General features: G+C 43.2%; 2 protein-coding genes and 1 long non-coding RNA gene across 7 annotated transcripts in view; 2 read left to right on the top strand and 1 right to left on the bottom strand.

Moving 5' to 3' along the window:
* Positions 1–17,837, top strand: part of ZC3H7A (zinc finger CCCH-type containing 7A) — a 68,108-nt gene extending 50,271 nt beyond the window's left edge. For 3 of the 5 annotated variants that reach the window (XM_075899325.2, XM_075899323.2, XM_075899324.2), the window contains exons 17-23: positions 10,506–10,582; positions 11,872–12,005; positions 12,379–12,484; positions 13,463–13,571; positions 14,582–14,712; positions 15,828–15,991; positions 16,914–17,837. In XM_075899325.2, coding sequence (XP_075755440.1) covers positions 10,506–10,582; positions 11,872–12,005; positions 12,379–12,484; positions 13,463–13,571; positions 14,582–14,712; positions 15,828–15,991; positions 16,914–17,103 — 911 coding nt within the window. In that variant the 3' untranslated portion in view covers positions 17,104–17,837. Of the gene's footprint in view, positions 1–10,505; positions 10,583–11,871; positions 12,006–12,378; positions 12,485–13,462; positions 13,572–14,150; positions 14,715–15,827; positions 15,992–16,913 lie in introns of those variants that run through there. The other 2 variants (XR_016350711.1, XM_089782290.1) reach the window with 2 other exon arrangements.
* Positions 7–20,464, bottom strand: LOC102459272 (uncharacterized). The gene is made up of 3 exons (XR_332785.5): positions 20,327–20,464; positions 4,589–4,682; positions 7–910 (listed from the first exon to the last, which is right to left on the bottom strand). It is a non-coding gene; the product is annotated as an uncharacterized LOC102459272 (long non-coding RNA).
* Positions 20,374–20,681, top strand: part of TXNDC11 (thioredoxin domain containing 11) — a 103,394-nt gene continuing 103,086 nt past the window's right edge. Inside the window, exon 1 of the mRNA XM_025190141.3 lies at positions 20,374–20,505. Coding sequence (XP_025045926.3) covers positions 20,414–20,505 — 92 coding nt within the window. The 5' untranslated portion in view covers positions 20,374–20,413. The remainder of the gene's footprint in view (positions 20,506–20,681) is intronic.

Raw genomic sequence — 20,681 nt, 5'->3', positions numbered from 1 at the left:
TGAAGCATGTAAATTTTCACTTTATTTTCAAAAAATAAAAAAATTAAGCATTGAGCAGTGCTGGGTAAATCTTCTAGTGGTCTATTTTTTATTAGTGTTTAAGCTTAAGGTCTCAAATGTGTTTTAGTTTTATTACAAAATTGCTTTGACTAGAAATTGAAATTTATTTTGAAGGTAAGAGAATGTTTCTGCAGAGTAAGAGAGACCTTTATCGGGCTTATCTTTTTATTACAGGTCATTTACCCAGTTTTGAATTTGTACTCATCTAGGGTGTGTCCAAACTACATGGCTGATCAGCTGTTGGTCGGCTCAGCGCGCGCTAGTCTGGATGCTCCCGCGCCGACCTGAAAGCCCTTTATCGATCTCCCCGTTATGCCTCGTAGGATGAGGTTTACCAGGGAGGTCGATAAAGGGCTTTCATGTCGGCAGGGGAGCATCCAGACTTCCCCAATCTGCCGACAAACAGCTGATCGGCAGAGTGGGGCAGCCATTTAAATTTCATTTCCCTTTGCCAAACAAACAAATCTACATCCGTCGACAGAGCCATGTAGTCTAGACGTACCCTTAGTGTTTTTGTTTCTGTAGCTCAAATTTGCTAAATGTTGCTACAAAACTTTCTTGTTAAATCTCTTCCTTTCTTCACCTTCTTGATATGGTATTGATGCTCCTTCCCACCAACTTGCAGTGGACCTTAGTTCTAGCGGTGTTCCTGTGGGTGCTCCACTGATGTCTTGGCGCACCTTCGTGCTGCTGATTGGAGATTTTGCCTAGCAGTGCCTTCCTGCACCACACATGTGCAGTTGCTGTCTCGCACTGTTTTAGTCCATTAGATGCATGCATAGCGCGATCCTCCCTAAGTTCCTTTTCTACCATCCTCAGCTGAAGATGGAGTCACAGCAGTGCTATCCTTCTGACAGAATGTTAAAAAAAAAAGTACAGTTAGTTTACAAATTGTAAATAGTTTTATTCAGTTTATACCCTAAAATCCTGACTATAATGCATACCTATGCATAATGCACACCTACCTTTTAAAAATGAGAATTCCAGCATAAACTGAACTCCTGTCTATAATGCGCACCCCGACTTTGCTGTATTTTGTCTTGCCTTTTTGTATTGCTGGGTAATCACACGTGAGCGCACGAGTATACAGTGCGCGGCGTTTCCATGCTGTCTTTGGGATGCCATGAGTTGTTGGCGATCTTACATGATTGCTGAAAAACTTAAAGTTGTTAGCTATGCTGAGGCTCATGGCTACAGAGCTGCCAGCCATGAATTTGATGGCAGAGCAGAGTCTAACATTTGGCTTTGGAGACTGCAGAAAGAGCACCTACAAGCGCTGCCTCAGATGAAGATGGCTGAGCGAGGTTAAAGTGCTGCATATCCTGAATTGGAGGCCAAGCTGGTTGAATGGATTGCTGAGTGTAGACAGCAAGGCGGTGGTGTTAGCATTGCGGAAGTTAGAATGAAGGCTTTGACCATGGCCAAAACGTACGCTAATACAGCCGGGTTTAAAGCTTTGCATAGCTGGGGCAATCGGTTCATGAATCGCCATGGCCTATTGGTCCGATGCCAAACAACAGTCAAACAGAAGCTACCCATGGACTCAGACGCCAAGGTACTACAGTTCCAAAAGTTTATCATAAAACTACGCAAGCAGCACTGCTACGACCTTTCATTAATTGGTAACGCAGATCAGACACCATTAAATTTCGATAATCCCTACAACAGAACGCTTGTGTGAAAGGTGCCAAGACCGTCTCCATTGCTACCACAAGCCATGAAAAGTCTAGGTTTACCATAATGCTTGCTTGCTTGCATGGCCGACGGAATGAAGCTGCCTCCTTATATTGTGTTCAAGCACAAGACAATGCCAAAGAATATTATATTCCCGAACACCGTTCACATGCGTGTTCACCCTAAAGTCTGGATTGATGAAGCTTTAATGCTTGATTGGCTACAGACGGTTTGGGCGAAGCGGCCGGGTGGACTTATGAGAAAGCGGTCTCTAATAGTTTTGAATGCATTTTGGTGTCAGCATAGGCCATCCGTCAAGAAAAGGCTTCAGCAGGACAAAACAGTCTTAGCAATTATTCCTGGTGAAATGACCAAAATGTTGCAGCCGCTTGATGTGACAGTTAACAAGCCAATGAAAGATGCACTACGTAGGAAATGGAACACCTGGTTCTTGGAAGGTGAACATACATTTATTGCAGGTAGAGGTATGCGAATACCGACGCTGCAAGATGTTACCCAGTGGATAGCGGATGTCTGGGTTGAACTTGATCCCGCTATCGTAAGGAAGGGGTTTCTGAAATGCAGCATCTCGAATCCTATGGATGGCAGCGAGGATGATGCCCTGTTGATGGATCCGAGCGACGATGAATTGTCCGAGGGCAAACTGCCGGTATGCGAAGATGACAACGATTTGTATTACCTGGATGAAGATGTCGAGAAGATACCCCGGAAGATATTGCTCGTCTGTTTGAGGAAGATTCTAACAAATGTGAATTCGAGGGCTTTGAAGATGAGTAGAAGATCAATTAACATATGGTATTTGCTTGTTTGTGCTGCAGTGTTGATTTCATTTGTTTAACTTACTTTTTTGAAACTGTGTGTATAGTTGCTTGTCGATGCTAATAAAAATCAACTTAACCTCTGGTGTCCAGCGATTAAGTGCCGCGGAACCGCCAAATGAAAACTTAGGGGGAAAAAAACTCGTATAGATAATGCGCACCCCGACTTTGATGTTAAACAAAAGGGGAGAAAAAGTGTGCACTATACTTGCGACTTTACGGTAAGTAGTTTCACCTAGTTCCTTATTTCAAAACCAAAAAAACCTGTTTCCCAGGAGTTTCTCTCTCTTCTCCCCCCCACCCCCCATTACTTTGTTTCTCTCCAAGTTCTGTATCTTCACGTTTGTTCAGCATGCCAGGCTCTCCTAGCTTCAAGAAATGTGATTCATGTAGGGACTCAGTGCCGATGATATGTGTCCTGTATTTAAATGCCTGGGAGAAAGCCATGTAGTGCAGAAGTGCTCGCATTGTCAAAACATGATGGCCAGAGTGAGGAAAGACCACAAAATGAGGCTGAAGAATCCTCTGGGAGAAATCCCTCTAACCACCGGAGGATAAGCCCCCAGACAGATGGGCGCACACAGCGCCCGGTGAGAGGGCTAGTTCATTGCCCCACCGAGGCTCTGGAGTGCCACAGGCTTTACTGGCACAATCACTGCCCACTCCATGGTGCTGTCTACTTCCAGCACCGGGGAGAAGTGAAAACTGGCCTCAGCGAAGAGATCGGAGTTGGAACCGAAATGCTTGGCACCCGCTGATGTCATGCTGCTGCCAGGGCACCCACAGGCATCCTGGCACCAACTGAACAAGCCAGTTCCTGGCAGACGGAATTAAAGCATGGTCTGGTACCGGAGCATAAGACAGCGGTTCCCAAGACCTGCCACTTACAAAAAGCCCCACATTTGGGGGCCCCATCTCCACTGGTGCAGGAAGTACCTTCATCACACTCCCCAACATTACCTCACTCCAGCTCTGTCACGTATCTCTCCCCACTCGGGGCTTAGTTCTCCCACTGGGGCTCCCCTTGCAGGTGCTGCCACCTCCTTCCCGCCGTAAAAGCCGGGTTTGCACATCTGGCGCCGGTCGTGAGCGGAGGGGGACCTGGGCCCTCCCTCTCTCCAGGTCCCAGCCCAGGACTCTTAAGAACAGGTGTCGTGGACACCCTGCCCAACCGGGGGGGGCTATAGCAGCAACTCATTGGTCCCCGGGTTCTCCCTGATCCCGTCCTGGGCTGCTACCTCCTCTCCGGCCGGTCACCGGCTGTCTCCGCCAGGTCCGGTGGTTATCCTCACCCCGTCCTGGCGAGCCGATCCTCCAGCTCCGGTGGTCCGGTCTGGTCCCAGCTGGTCCAGAGCGGCTACCTCCCTCCTTCCCTGCTCACAGCTGGGAGCTGCCTTTTGAAGCTGGCGCCCCTTTCCGGGGACTCCGGTGCATGCCTTCCGGGCCCTCTGCCCCTACCCCGGGGCAACCGCCAGGGAACCGCCTGCGCTGGCGGCCGCCGCTGAATAGGTGCGGCAGAGCCGCTAGGGCTTCCCGGCACCTGTGCCTTCTGGCGCCCGAGTGCAGGGCGCGGGGCTAGCCTCTGCAGTCCCGTCACAAGCTCATGTAGACAAAGTATAGAAATATTTTCTAACTCTCCTACACCATTGTCACTGCGAACTGAACATGGCAGCAGGCAGGGGAGAAGATTTTCATCACATCACTAATCCCCAATGGGATTAGTGGTTCGTGGAACTAAACTTGACACCATCTTTTTCAATAGCCTCCACACCTTCTGTGGCTTGCTGTGGATCCGGGTATGAGTGGGTAACAGCTTTGACCTCAGTGGCCTCTCTGGGAGTCATGGCACCAATATCACCCCTGCTTCTCCCATTGCCACCACTTACGAGATGCACCAGCCTCTACCCCTGTGCATTCAGCCACACAGTCTTTGACTCTCAGAGCACATTCCATTTATTGTGCCCATCTTTCAGTAATAACCCAGGCAGATCCAGCACATGATGATGATAACTTACCTCAATCCAATTCAGAGTTCTTCACAGGCCTTGCAGTTTTCTGCTGTTCCAGACGAGGCAGTTTTCCAAGTATCGCCCTCCACTGGCAGATGACCTAAAAAAATTCCAAGATTATTCAAATGAGTGGCTCAGTCTGGGGACATTACACTCCAAGAAGTGCAAGACTAACAATATAAATTACTTAAAATACTCCAACCTGCTACATCCTCAGAGAGCATTACCCATCAATGAGGATATCATAGAACCATCGTATATACTCTGGCAGACACAGGCCTTTATCCCCTCGACCAACCAGAGAGCTGATAGAAAATACTTTGTCCCAGCAAAAGAGATGGATACTCTTTTCTCAAATCCCTACCCAAATTCATTAGTCATAGATTCAGTTCTTCATAAATAAAATACAACTCTACAACCCCCGATACAACTCTACGACTCGAGAGAACACAAACAACTAGATCTCTTTGGCTGGAAAGTATACTCCTCTGCCACCTTCCAGTTCAGAATATTGATTTACACTGCCCTTCTGGCTCATTATGATTATACCAATTATTCCAGATTACAAGATATTTTACAGGATCTTCCTGAAAACAAGAGACCCTATGTCCAGTCCATCATCAAAGAGGGCCAATCCATAGCAAAAACAGCTCTCTGGATATGATGGATTCAACATCTAGGCAATAGTAATGCTCAGGGCATCCTCGTTTATACTCAGTGGGAGTTCTAAAAGAATTACAGAAAAGGTGGAGGGACCTCTCCTTTGATAGGAACCAACTGTTCGCTACAAAAACAGAGGGGGTGTTACACTCAATCAAAGATTCTCTGCTCCACACTGGGTACTTTAGGCATGTACACCTTGCCTAATAAAAAATGCAGACACGCCCCACACCAAAGACCAAGAGACTTGAACTATCATAGGCAACAGCAGAGGCCATATGACAACAGGCTGGAGCAACATCCCAATAGGAGGACCCAACACAACCAGTCCTCCAATACTCGGTCTGAGTGACCATTCCAAAGATCCAGTGCATCCAAACACAATCTTCCATCACCATCTGAGACCCTTTAACCAACAATGGGCCCTTATTACTATGGACAGATGGGTTCTCAAGATCATCAAATCAGGCTACACAATCCCTTTTACGTCTGTACCCCCTACCCAACCCTCTACCCCGTCCCTCTTCAGGGAGCCCTCTCACAAGCTCGTTACAAGCAAAAGTACAAAAGCTGCTCAGCCTAGGGGCAGTAGAACCAGTTCCCACAGAATATTAGGGAAGAGGGTTCTATTCTAACTATTTTCTAACTGCCAAGAAAACGGGGCTAGAAGCCAATTTTAGATCTCAGAAAGCTCAACAAGTTTGTCTGCAACAGCAAATTCTGAGTGGAGATTCTTGCAACCATTTATACCAGCACTGGACAAAGGGGACTGGTTCTCAGCCCTTGACCTTGTAGACGCAGATCTTCATATAACCATACATCCTGGCCACAGGTTCATGGTAGAACAAGAACGCTACCTATATAGAGAGCTTCCTTTTGGTCTGTCCATAGCCCCTCAAGTATTTTCCAAGCCTTCAGCCATGGTCATGGCCTTCCTCAGGAGGCAGAGCATCATTATTTTTTCCCTATCTTGATGACTACCTAATCAAGGGGCCCACGAGTCAACAAACAATAGCCATGACAAACACTACCAAAGATTGCTTCTCCCAACTGGGCTTCCTTATAAATATCCACAAATCTACCTTACAGCCTACCCAGAAGATAGAATTCATTGGGGCACTTTTAAATGCAGTGACAGCAAAAGCCTACCTCCCACTGCAACAACCAAACGTTACGCAACCTTTCAGGGGAGTCAAACATGCTCCCTTCACCACAGCACACGTCTTCAAATGTTGGGACACATGGCAGGCACAACCTTTGTCGTCTTATTCATGAGACTACGTATGGACTGCCTACAGTCCTGGTTCGTGACCATCTACATCCCCAAGTGACACAGCCTTGCAAAGCGCCTCACACTCCCACCAGTAGTCGTACAATCTCTCGACTGGTGTAACTCTCCAAGCAGTATCTTAGCTGGCATGCTTTTCCATTGCCCAGACCTATCAGTAATGATCACATCTGATGCATCACTTCTGGGCTGCGGTGTCTACTGTGGCACGAGAAGGGTACAGGGAAGATGGTCTCAACTCAAGATGCACCTCCATATCAACATCCTGGAACTCAGGGCCATCTGCAAAGTGTGTGCTCACTTCATTCCCCTTATAAAGGGCAGAACTATTCGTGTCTTTATGGACAACACATCCTTTCTGTTCTGCATTAATCTACAGGAGGTTGCCTGATCAATCTCTCACTGTGTAGAAGCAATCAGTTTGGAACTGGTGCAGCAAGAACCAGATAACCCCAACAACCACTTACATTCCAAGCCAGCAGAATACCAGGGCCGACAAACTGAGCAGACGCTTCTCTGAACACGAATGGGAACTCAATCTCAATGTTCTCCTTCCAGTTTTCTGAAAATGGGGATTCCCAATCATAGATCTGTTTGCCACAACAACCAAACACAAATCTGTTCCTGAGCAGGTCACGGCAAGAGATCAGAGGGAAACGCCTTCACCATTTGCTGTATCGCTCCTCTACTCTATTTTTTCCCACCAATTCCCTTACTCTCCAGAGTAATCAACAAGATCCATTCCGACTGAGCTGCAATAATTCTGATCACTCCCTGTGGGCTGAGACAACCTTGGTTCTCTTACCTACATCACCTATCAGTAAGTCAACCAATTCCTCTCCCCATGAGTCCCCACTTGCTAACCTAACTCTGGGGCAAGACCCACCAACCCAAACATGAAAACCCTGAAACTCACAGCATGGCTTCTTCATGGTTCCAAAATGAAGAACTTAACTGCTCAGAGAGAAATAAGCAGATCCTACTAAATAGTTGACATTCCTCCACAAGATACACCTGCCAAAACAAATGGAAATGCTTTTTGGAGTGGTGTAGGCGTTCATCAAATTACAACCAAACACCGCCCTAACACCTACCATACTGGCGTACTTGATGGACCTCAGTGAGGCAGGCCTCTCCATCAGCTCGGTTCGCATCCATCTCTATTACAGCTTTCCGCAAACAAGTTGATGATCTCTCACTCTTTGCACACTTGATGACAAAACGCTTCTTAACAGGCTTGCGGAAAACACATCCACATTTACATTCACCTGTACCACCTTGGGACCTAAATCTTGTACTTGACACACTCACCACTAGCCACGGCCCCACCATAATACCTATCCATGAAACTGGCTTTCATAATGGCAATAACAGCTGCAAGATGAGTGGGCAAAATTGCAGTCTTCATGGCTCACCCCACTGTACAGTACCTTTACTAAGGATAAGGTCACCCTTGGGCCTTATCCCAAGTTCCTCCCCAAAGTAATATCAGAATTTCACCTGAATGAACCCACATACTTATCCATGTATATCTCCTAAACCTCACAGCTCTCCAAGAGAGTCCATCTTGAACACTCTAGATGCCAGACTAGCCCTCACATTCTACCTAGGGAGAACCAAGGAGACCAGGAAATCAGACACACTCTTCATCTGTTTTTCTCATCCCCACAAGGGAACAGCCATCTTTGCACAACGCATTTCCAAGTGGATTGCGAGCTGCATATACACAGCTTACCAGCTTCCTGGAAAAGAACCACTACAGACCATTAGGACATACTCCACACATGCGATAGCTATATCAGTTGCTTTTCTACATAATGTGCCACTAGTGGACAGTTGTAGAGCAGCGACACGGTCTTCCCATCATACTTTTGCACAATATTATGGCCTACAGAAAGGACCCATACCTACCATCACTTTAGTAGATGCAGTCCTTGCTTCTTCACATAATGGCTCCAACACCCACCACCACATGGCAGGTACTGCTACTTAGTCACCTTAGTGGAGCACCTACGGGGACACCACTCGAAGGAGAAAAAGTTACTCACCCTGTGCAGTGACAGTGATTCTTCGAGATGTGTGCCCCTGTGGGTGCTCAATTACCCTCCTTTTCTCCCCTTTATAGGATTTCTGGTAGAAAAGGAACATAGGGAGGATAGTGCTGCATGCGCATCTAATGGACTAAAACAGTGTGAGATTGTGCATGCGTGGCATGGGAAGGCACTGCTAGGCAAAATCTCTGATCAGCGGTGCACAGGCACACTGAGACCTGTGTGGAGCACCCACAAGGACACACATCTTGAAGAACCACCGTCACTGCACAGGGTGAATAATTTTTACTCTCTTTACCTTGCAGTCTGAGGGAACACTGCTTGAATTATTGAGTTTACCATCATGGATGGCAGTGATGCCCAGAAAAAGGGCAGTGTGGAAGTGACAAGGTTTCCCATAGTTGGGTCCCATTTTTGCCCAGACTGTGATTCTGAATGTGCTCCTTCCTTGGAAAGGAACATCAGGTCAGCTCTTCTGTCAGGAAGTATAGTGGCCAACTTAGGATGACCCCAGGCCAAGAAAAATTTCAGAGGAAGACAGTCATGTGGTGGTATACAGAGTTCTCCGTCACTCAGTCCATTTATCTCTGCGTGGCCTTTGAGGATTTCGTTGGAAGGAAGGGCATCTGGTCTCCCTTCTTTTCTTGTCCCCAAAATGTCTAAGTTCAAGGTTAGCTGCAATTCCCTTTTAACTCAAACTTTTTTTTTAAAGTGTTAGGCCATTGCACAAATACGAATGTACATGTGTGTGCTTTTCACCTAGAGTACATCTACATAGCAACATTATTTTGAAATAATGCTAATAAAACTTCGTTCATGTCTACACAGCAAGCAGTTATTTCAAAATAATGTCAAAATACTGTCAAGCTAGAGGACAACTTACTCCAATTCCTGTAACCCTCATTGTATGAGTAAGGAAAATCGGAGGAAGAGTGCTCTATTTTGAAATAAGTGCTGTGTAGACGCGTCCAATTTCAAAATAAGCTATATTGAAATAAGGTACACAATTGACGTAGCTCAATTTGTGTAGCTTATTTCTAGTTAAGCCCTACTGTATAGACACACACCTACACATGTGAAAGCTCAGCTTCACATTTTCTAGAAAGCCAATTGATCTCTTCAGATTCTGAGAGAGGACTGTGAAGAAGGGTAACGCTCCGCTGAATGGAAATTCTCTTCCTGCTCCAATTTTAGGCACAGAACTTATTTTTCAAGGACTCTTAAAGTATGATAGAGTTGATTTGTCTTTAGTCTTCAGCCTCTCCATTGGCATGTGGAGAAGAAACCTTGGTGAAGCTTTAATTACATAGAAGGGTGTGCAGTAAAAGTCAGTCTCTGAGGACATAGGGATTATTAAAGAGTCTGAGAGAAAAGTGGTTGCAAGAATGGCTATCTTTTAAGGGCGATGTGACAGCCTTTTACTTCCTGCCTATATGATGATGCAAGTTGGGGGGAGGGGGAGTGAAGCAGGAGGAGTTACTATTCTGAGTAACATTGTTCCGTACAGGAGGAGTGTTTTTGAAGGAGCCTTGTGAACATAAACTGGAGTCTAAATTTTAGAAAAACAGGTGGTTTTCAAGAGGATTTCGGCTAGCTAATCTATGGTCATTTGTACCAGGGCCTTCGGTATCTGGCTTCAAAATTTGAAAACAGGCTCTTTGGAAGATCCAGACAGAAAACTTAGGTGATATTTTGCTCCATCTATGAATGTATTTGTGTTATGTTGGGCAGTATAGCATTTTAGGATGTCCTTCACTTGTTTAACTGCTTGTTTTTTTTTGAAATGTTATGGTAGGTAACACTAATGTCTGTCAACCTCAGCTTTCTTTTGTGGCGGTTGGAGTATTCAGTAGCAATTGAACATGTATATGTATACAACTTCCAAATATTCATAATGGTTTAAGATCTTTGTTTTCTCCTGCAGGTATGTCACATGATACTATTGTTCAAGAATCAAAGAAATATTGGCAAAATATGGAAGTAAATGCACATGGATCACAGGTATTTCCACTTATATCTTTCACAGGAAGCAAATTTGCATGGGATTAGTATGATTGGTGATGTGCTGGTTTTGATGTCAATGTTTTTACATGATCTAATTGTCAGTTTATCAGAAAATGGTTCATCTGAGTATATGCTCTAATGATTCTCTCTCCCCTCGCCCTTCCCCCATTCAATTAAGCTTTCTGGATACTTCATATAGTCTGATTTTTTCCTAATGCCACATTTCTCATTACAAATGTGCAGTAACCTTTTTCCTGCTTTATTTACTTTATCATTAAGGCTACATCTAGACTGCAAGCCTTTTTCGAAAGTATCCTTCGAAAAAGCCTCTTTCAAAAATGAGTGTCTAGACTACAACCAGTTCTTTCAAAAAAGCAAGTCGCTTTTTTGAAAGAGAGCAGCCAGGCAGTCTGGATGCTATCTTTCGAAAAAGCACAGTTTGCATTACATAGCGCCTTTTTATGAAAAAGCACTTTTGAAAAAAGGCGTTATATCTCATAAAATGAGGTTTACCGTGGTCAAAAAAACTGCTGTGTTCTTTCGATTTATTGTCAACAGAACGCGGTGGTAGTCTAGATGCAGGTAAAGATTTTTTCGAAAAAAGGCCACTTTTTTCGAAAAATCCCTGACACACACTTAACAGAATATGAACCTTCAGAAATATCTTATTTCAAATTCTGCCTTCTTCAGCTGAGGGCCTAGTAAAAAAATCCTTTCCTTTTCTAGGAGTTCCCATTTTTATTTTGTTTAAACAGCACATTGCACACCCATTGCCACAACCTTTGCGTGGATTTTATATGATCTAAACCAGTGGTTCCCAAACTTTTTGGCATCACGGCCCCTTTTTTATTTTTGAGAAACCCTCATGCCACCTCCCCCCCTCCCCCAAAAATAGCTGCAAAACTAGTTGAGGAAAAAAAATAAACACACACAGCAGACACCCGAGCCAGGAAAACTCATTCTCCAGTATTTTTCTGAATTTTTTTACGGGACAGATCAGGCTTTTTCTTGGGAGGAGGGGGGCTGGGTTGCCTCCCCTCCTCCTCCCTCCCCCCCTCAGATTTCCTTCATGCCCACCAGTTTGGGAACCTATGATCTAAACAAAATTAGCATGTTGTCATTAAGAAAAACTTTTACTTTAAGATTGCAAATCTATGTTTTCTGATGCATTTAGAAGCTGTCTAGTATGTAACATTTTATAACCCTTTATCTTAGGAGGTATGTAGTGATTTATGTATGGATTTCTCTGCTGATGCAGATAGTCATTTAAAATTTTTTATTTTAAGATTCTTGGCAACCAAATGAAGCATGGATCTCTAAATTTGAAAATGAAGTTTGTGTGTGCCCAGTGCTGGAGAAATGGTCAAGTTAGCGAGCCAGACAAAAACAAAAAATATTGTAGTGCAAAAGCAAGACACCCGTGAGTAACATGGATTAACTTCAAATGCATAATGTGTCTCATTAAACTATTTTGTAAAAATCTTTTGGATGAGGAAATAAGACTCTTCAAGGGGAGGCAACAAAGCCAAGCATGGTTGAAGTAGATTAAAGTCTTCAACCTTTCAAGTGTATTAATAATCAGGAGTAAGAAATTAATGTTACATACTTTACTTGGCAGTTTATACTGACTTTATTTTTCCTTTAATTCACAAACATGACAAGTGTTTGAGATTTATTAATTGCATTAAAATTAATGGTTTGAGGACGCTTTAGGATCAATCGTTCTTTACCTCTACATACTGTACTATTTGTCAATGGTATTGTATACATTTGAATGCTTCCATGTTCTTTAGGTGGACCAAAGATCGTCGTGTGGTGCTGGTGATGTCTAATGAGCGTAAGAAGTGGATGACCATTCGCCCTCTTCCCACGAAGAAACAAGTGCCTTCACAATTTGATGTATATGTTTATTTGAAAACTACCTTTTAAATAAGACACCTAAATAACTGGAAAATATTAGTAAAGGGCCAAATGTGTGTGTGATGTCCATTGAAATCAGTGGGAGTTCTTGGAGTGGCAGCAGAGCCAGGTGTTACAAAGGATAGCTCTTTTTTTTTTTTTTTTAAATTGTTGAAGTGCCTCCAAATCAGTGAAATCTCAGTAATAAAAATATAGAAGGTATTAATTACTAATTAATTATTCACATTTGAAGCCTGCAAAATATTTATATAGTTCTCATAAAATTGTATTAAAAATGCAGAATATTTTGAGGGTGAGACACTCCAAACAATATTGGAAGAGATCTGGAATTTCATTTCTTGTGCAGTTGTCGAGATGAGTTTGCAAAACTGTGCTTCCTGGGTTCTGACAACTTGTTACTTTAAAAAGGTTCTGTTTTCAAGGAGCATTGTGTGATTTGTTATAGTGAATGGGAGGCATCCAGCTATAATAATATATACATTTGCCTTACATTTTTAATACTGTCAAATAATTTGAATTCCTGGAAACACAAAATGTTTTAATCATGGTGTGACTTCTAAGTTACAACTGACTGCATTCAATTTCTGTATTTTCTACTGTTGTTGAAGACTCATGAGCCCTTGTGCGCCTAGTGCTTCATAGGGCTTTTTTTTAGGACTAGACAAGATCAGTGTGTTATGTGGGCTATATCCAATACTACCTGGATGGCCTTGAGAAAGTCACATAGACCTCAGCTGTATACTGACTGGGCCACAAGTGGCTTGTAGGCCACAGGTTGAGAACCAAATAAGCTGTTAGAGCCGTGGAACTCAACTATTTATTTGAGTTATAGTAATAATAGCTTGTCTGCTTACAGAATGTTAATGGGCATGAAGCAAAGCTACAACAACCTTTTATCACCCATGTAACAATATATGGCTAAAAGTGTTTTGTTTTGGTTTTTTTATTCTTATCTAGTTGTGCAATCATATTGCTTCAGGAAAGAAATGTCAGTATGTTGGAAACTGCTCCTTTGCTCACAGTCCTGAGGAGAGAGAGATGTGGACGTATATGAAAGAGACTAGTAGTAAGTAAAGAGTGTATGAAAGGTATTAAACACATGTCATAAATATTGGCATTTCTGTCTTTTTTTTTAATCTTTCTCTTACATTAAGTATCTCTTAATCAGTTTTCCTGTAGCCTTCCCAAGGCAATCTGGTGGGTAGATTTTTCTTTGAGTAAACCTACCCCACCTCTGATAATACAAAATTAGGGTTTGATACATTGTAACAGCATTTTAATAGATATTAATATTAATAGCAGGTGACCCATTTTGACAGAAATTAGTAATTACTAATAGTGCAGTTTTTAGCTTGATGTGTAAGTAGAAGAGTTGGTTGAACCATGTAAAATAGCATTTGTAGTCATTTATAAGAGCACCAAATTCCTGTATCATTTTTGGAAATGGAGTTAATTTGTATGTTGGGGGTCTGAGTGACTGCAAAAATACCTGTGTTAACATGTGAACAAGAATATTCACTGTTCATTCTTAGGGTTTAAGTTTGTTGTCTAGTTAGGTATATTGTGAGGGAGAAATAATGGATTTTGTGTGATTGCAAAGAACAAACACTGAATAACTGACGTGACACTAACATTTGCATTGCAGATGAGGAAGCGGGATAAATATCAGAAAATTTATTTACAAAACATTTGATTAGCTCTGATATCAGGATTAATGGATATTTCCATCACAGATGAGCACAATGGGGCCCAGCTGCAACTGGGACCTTTGGGTAATATCTAATAAAACTGTGCTTGCTACTCATATTAGGTAAATCTTAATTTCCCCTGCCTAGGTGTCTTGGAAGAGACTGGTCAGGTTCAGAAGCCAGAGTTTCACAGAGCTGTCATTATTAGCTACTGTCTCTCTCTCCTCCCCTCATACAATGGTCTATAGTTTGTCCTTCCTTTTCTACCTACACTAGATGGGGCCTAAAGATATCCATGCCTGATTGCAGACAATTTGGCAAACTCAGCTACATATTGGACTCTTGCCTTTAATTGCTGAATACTTATTTTAGCTTCTGCTCTTGTTAGTTCAAGATATGGAGCAGTTGTATGAAATGTGGCTAAAGAGTCAAAAACCAGAAAAAGAAGATACAACAACTCAAGCAAACAAAGAAAACGGGAAGCAAATTCATATGCCAACTGACTATGCTGAAGTTACAGTAAGTATTGCAGGTGTAGTAATTGTCCTAAACTCTTAACTTTTTTTGCATTTAATACAGAATACTGTGTTCCTTGCTCATAAAACACTCATTAAATGCTTGTATGCAGTGTTCTTGTGGCCATGTCAGTTCCAGGATATTAGAGATAAGACGAGTGAGATCTTTTATTGGACCAACTTTTGTTGGTGAGAGAAATTAAGTTTTGAGCTTGCGCAGAGCTCTTTCTGCTCCTGAAGATGAGCTCTGTGTAAGCACAAAAGCTAGTCTCTCTCAACAGAAGTTGGTCCAATGAATGATATTACCACACACATCTTGTTCTCTGAAATCCTTGCAGTTAGTTAAAAGTGAAGTCATACTGCAGACTCTGCAGAGAATTAGTGCTGCTCTTCAGAATTGGGGGAGATGGAAACTTCAGATGATGACTTTGTATAGAATCATAGACTACTAGAACTGGAAGGGACCTCGAGAGGTCATTGAGTCCAGCCAGTCCCCTGCTCTCACAGCAGGACTAAGCACCATCTAAACCATCCCTGATAGAGGTCTATATAACCTGCTCTTAAATGTCTCCACAGATGGAGATTCCATAACCTTCCCAAGGCAACTTATTCCAGTGTTTAACTACCCTGACAGGAAGTTTTTCTTAATGTCCAACCTAAACCTCTCTTGCTACAGTTTAAGCCCATTGCTGTTTGTCCTATCCTCAGAGGCCAAGGAGAATAATTTTTCTCCCTCCTCGTGACACCCTTTTAGATACTTGAAAACCGCTATCATGTCCCCTCTGTTTTCTCCTTTCAAAACTAAACATGCCCAATTCTTTCAGTCTTCCCTCATGTTCTTTAGGCCTTTAATCATTCTTTTTGCTCTTCTCTGGACCTTCTCCAATTTCTTGACATCTTTCTTGAAATGTGCTCAGAACTGGACACAGTACTCCAGTTGAGGCCTAATTAGTGCAGAGTAGAGGGGAAGAATGACGTCTCATGTCTTGCTCACAATCCTGTTTATGCATCCCAGAACAGATATATAAACACATTTAAAATTATTACTGGAAATATTAAACTGTTAAGCAGCTCCTTGCATGCAATTTTTCTTTAATTTTTGAAATGTGTGTAAACCAGGTGGACTTTCACTGCTGGATGTGTGGAAAGAACTGTAATAGTGAGAAACAATGGCAAGGTCACATATCTTCAGAAAAGCATAAAGAAAAGGTATTCCACACGGAAGATGATCAAAACTGTTGGCAGCATCGGTTTCCAACTGGATATTTTAATATTTGTGATAGGTATGTAGCTTTTAAATTTGAGATATCAAAGTTGCTCATGCATGAATGTGGTACCGCAAACGTAGACAGATACTATCGTTATTGCAGCTACCTGAGATGGTAATATTGATATTGTTTTAATAATGTCCACTCTATTAGTATAAATTGTTGATATGGTATGCAAAACAAATGGTTAAATAGCAATATTTTAACATGAACACCTGAGTGACTAATCGTGTATTTTAATGTGTGGTGGTGAGGTTTGTGTCAGAAGTGACACTGTGGAAAGGTTCAAGTCGTCTTGTGCTAGGATGAAATTTAGTTTAAATAACAGCATTGGTATATCACAGCTATTGCTATAAATATGCCCAGTTCTTAGAACTGCATACAGGGAATTATCCACTCTTCTTATGTAACACATTATCTTGAATTTATGGGGTGTTCTTTGCAAAGCAGATAGCCTTTGGTGACAGAAAACACTGTCATTGGAAACTATCCAAGAAATGTAGGTATGTTCTAGTGACTCAACACACCAACCTGTGCTGGTTAATATACTCTATTTTGTGTCCTCCAACAATGGAATAGACCAGTTAACATACTTTGAATCTCTGGAGACAACCTTGTTGGTTTTGGAGTCTGGGATCCTGTGTTAGAGGTCTAAAGTGCAGGAGCTCTCTGTGGCAGTATTTAAAAACTATATTTTATGGATTTGAGAAAATGAATGGCTGTGACAGGATGGGATTCTGATGATTTTTGGAACTTTGAATTTAATGACTAAATTAACATCTTAAACTGTATGAAAATCTCTCTGAAAAAAGAATTTGTGCTTCTTTAATAAAGATCTAATTGTATGAAACATAGTAGAAAATATTTAAGACTTTTTAAAACCAGATATTTAATGATACTCTTGTGAAAACTATAACATACCAATTTGTTTTAATAGATATATGGCTGGTTCTTGCACTGAAGGAAACAAATGTAAATTTGCACATGGAAATGCTGAGCTTCATGAATGGGAAGAAAGAAGAGATGTTCTAAGAATGAAGCTCAGCAAAGCAAGAAAAGATCACTTGATTGCTCCAAATGATAATGACTTTGGAAAATATAATTTTTTGTTTAAAGACTTAAACTAATACTAAAATGATGCATTCATGTTACCTTATGGAAGCATAAACCAGAAAATTTGACAGAATCCAAAGCACGTGACAGAAAAGCAGCAGATTTTCTGCCTTTATTGGTGCATATTGTTCCTCCTGAACAGCAAAAATAGTAGATGTAGGGGGATTCAGAAGACTTGTCTGTGCTCTCATGAAATGGAATGGTGAAGTAATAAAAAAGTAAGATATAACGTATTACATGCTTATTCGCCTTCTGTTGGACATAATGTTAGAAAAGAGGAGGAGGAGAAGGAAGAGGTTATATCTAGGAAGCCTCCCTAGAGTTGGTCCTTCAGAGGAAAACTTTATGGTAAAATTACAAAACACACTGGGTGTTTTGAGCTAAGAAGAAAATTATGGATGAAAATTCTTTAAATGTTTTAATGGAGAGGATTTGTTAAATAAAACTTTGCTATTTATCTCTATATAGGTTGCTAAAGAGGATTTTCTTATTAAAAAGGATTTTAAGCAGAATAACCATTTAACAATATATGCTGAATGGTGTATTTTTTTCTCTATTTGTATATTTCAATATAATTTACTGAAATTGGGAGAAAAATGTATTGATTTTTCTTTTTTCAAAATCAAGTAGTTTAAATTCTATCTCTTGGTCTTTGTTTAAATGATGATTTTTGAAAGATTACACTTGTATGTCAGTATTGTGTATTGTATGAATCAATGTTGCCTATAATAAAGTAACTTTACATGAAGCTCCTTTCTGCATGTAGCTTCTGATTGACTTATATTTTGCACAAAACAGTTACTTAGCCATTAGAGAAAAGTTTCCTTTTGGGCTGCTGCTTACAACCCAAAAAGGGCAAATATCCATCCAGGACATACATGCTGGGTGTTTTGAGCGAAGAAGAAAATTATGGATGAAAACTTCTAACGGGTAAGAGGTAGGGTATGCAGCTTCCTCTTTCCCCAACTTAAAGAAAGGTCAGGATTTGGTTGTGCTAAGAAAACGAGAGGTGCCGGTAATGGGTGTTTGTGCCAGTACATGGAAAGGGAGGGGACAGGAAGAAGAGGGATATGATATACTCAGTCACCACTGGAGGCAGCAAGTGCAGGAGACAGGGATATGCAGAATAACCACTGGGGCAGCTTCACCAATGAGACTAGTTAGCTGGGGGAAGGGGCTTTGCAACAGAGCAGGTAAGTGGTCCCTAACACAATGCCAGAAGGAGGCCCCCCAAGAAAGGCCAGAAACCATGGCCCAGGCCTGGATAGGCTGCATGCTGTAGAGGGGAGCACTGTAGGGCCAAGGGCAGCCCTTGGAGCCTCCCCCACTCCAGTCAGCTGCAGGGGCCAGTTGTAAAGCTTTGCCCCCCTTTCCTCCCATGGACAGGTTGCAGGCCAGGAGAAAGCAGCTCAAGTCAAGGCCCAGCCACAAGAGTGCCACCACACTTCCCTGGACAGGCTGAAGGGCAGAGGGAGGCTGAGAATAGCCAGTGGAGGCACTCCTCCAATCCCTGGACAAGCTGCAGGCTAGGGCTGTCCTGCACAGCTCTGACCCTCCTGGATCTGCTGGCCAAAGAACACAGCTTCGGTCCTCCAGAAAGCTGCTGCCACAGCAGCAGTGTCCTCATTGCCCAAGTGAGCTTTCCTTCCTCCCTCCACTCAGCCTGGGCTTTGTGCCCTCACTCCTGCACCACCACTCAATGCTATGAGCCAGGAATAGTGTCTCTAGCCTCAGTCAGAAATTGGATATGTGCAGTTGGTTGGATCACTTGATTACCTGTTCTGTTCATTCCCTCTGGGACACCAGTGACACAAGACAGGATATTGGGTTAGATGGACCTTTGGTCTGACCTAGGATAGTGGCTGTTCTGTTCTTACAGATTTTCTGCAGTGGTAAGTAATGTGGTCATTTATTTTGCACAGTGAGCAACACTGAGTAGGCAAGAAACTACATTTTAAAAATAAAGCTTGCTTTAGGTTTTTAACTGACTACTCCAGACATGTGTGTTATGATTTGAGGAATTGGACAAAATGCTATCAAGTTTTGTATTGAACACATATGGTTTCTAGCCTCTAGGTTTTGGAAGTATTTTCCCCCTCTTCTACTTTGCAGCTGAAATGCACTTCGCAAGCCACTCCAGAGAAATTCCTTTCAGCAGTAGAAGACCAAAAGAGTTGTGCTTTAATCTGAAATGTCACTTCTGAACAAGGTTATCCTCCGGATCACAGCTATGAGCTCTTTTCTTTCTACATTTTGTCTTTACTTCTAGGGATGTTAGCATATATTAGTTCAAAGGATTAACCAATATGCCTGCTCTTATCAGTTAATCATAATGACTACATGCAACTCCCCTCCCTGCCCCTGCACTCACTGTTCATGCAGCAGTTATAATAGGATACATATGTTATGTATACTATTTGAGTTGTCCTACTGGTTGTTGAAAGATGAAGAAAAGTGTAATGAAGATTAGCTTTAGTAAACTTTTAAGATTGAAACAGGACTTCTCTACTTGTACTCAGGGCTGGATTAAGGCATGGGCTAGCCGGGCAGTCAACCTATAGGGGGCACCTGACAGCAGCTGTAAGGGGCATACAGTGCCCCTTATAGCTGCCATCAGGTGCCGTGCGCCTGGCTCCCAGATCACGGGCTGCAGCAGCTCCTAGCGACCACCTACAGCGGCCGCCTATGGCGGGGGCTGCATTAACCCCCCGCTGGGCCGGCCAGCCATGCCCTTCCCCCCACAGCCAGGGGGCCCTGCATGGCCAGGCTCTGCCCACCCCGGGCTGTGCGCCAGCGGCGGTAGCTGGGCAGGGCTGGGCCTGGCAGGTGCCTCCTGCTACTATCAGCTTCATGTGCCCTCCCCTATGCACCCTCCCCCAACCCAGGGCACAATTAAACTGTCTGGCAGGGGCACCGGAATGGCTGGGTCCGTCCCTGCTTGTACTGTTCTGTCTGCTAAATATATTCCTATCTTTCTCCTTTCAGTTAACTTATCACCCACAGAAACAAGTTATTTTTTTCATTGTAAATTACCTCAGACTAGCGAAATCACCCCAGACCTTTTTTTCTGTTAACCCCCCTCGCCGCCCAGTTTTCTGACGGGGCTTGAGTTGATTTGTATGGCCGCTACTCAAAAAGCCGTAAACACTTCAGCGACGGTCGGTGCCCTGCTTTTCGCCTGCGTTTATTCAGCCTGGAACTTGCCTTTGTTTGAAACATTCGCTCAATGATACTTACAAGAGTGAACCAGAAAAGAGGGTTTCAAAGTTCAGCGAACACCCACGGTGCGGAGACCAATCCCGAACGCGGCCTCTGCTTTCCCCCATGGCTGCACTGCGGCCCAGGGAGAGCGACATCGCGGCCGTGGCCCGGCTCGGGCTGAGGACACTCGCCTCGGTCCGTTTCCCAACGGGCAGGTGAGACGCGAACACAGGGAGTTGTGAGGCGATGCGGGGGCCGCGCTGGTGTTTGACCATCGTTAACGGGGAGGCGGCGTTTTTCGCCTACTGCGCGTAGGCCCCTGGGGCTTGGCGACGGCCGACCCTCACCCTTCCCCCCATTTCCGAGCGAGCAGGCCGCTGGGAGCCGCCCG

Source organism: Pelodiscus sinensis, chromosome 15 (assembly GCF_052426305.1).
Source record: "Pelodiscus sinensis isolate ZL-2025 chromosome 15, ASM5242630v1, whole genome shotgun sequence".
In the NCBI taxonomy this organism is placed as follows: Eukaryota; Metazoa; Chordata; order Testudines; family Trionychidae; genus Pelodiscus; species Pelodiscus sinensis.
The sequence above is the reverse complement of the archived record's forward strand: the minus strand, read 5'-3'. Positions and strand labels throughout refer to the sequence as shown.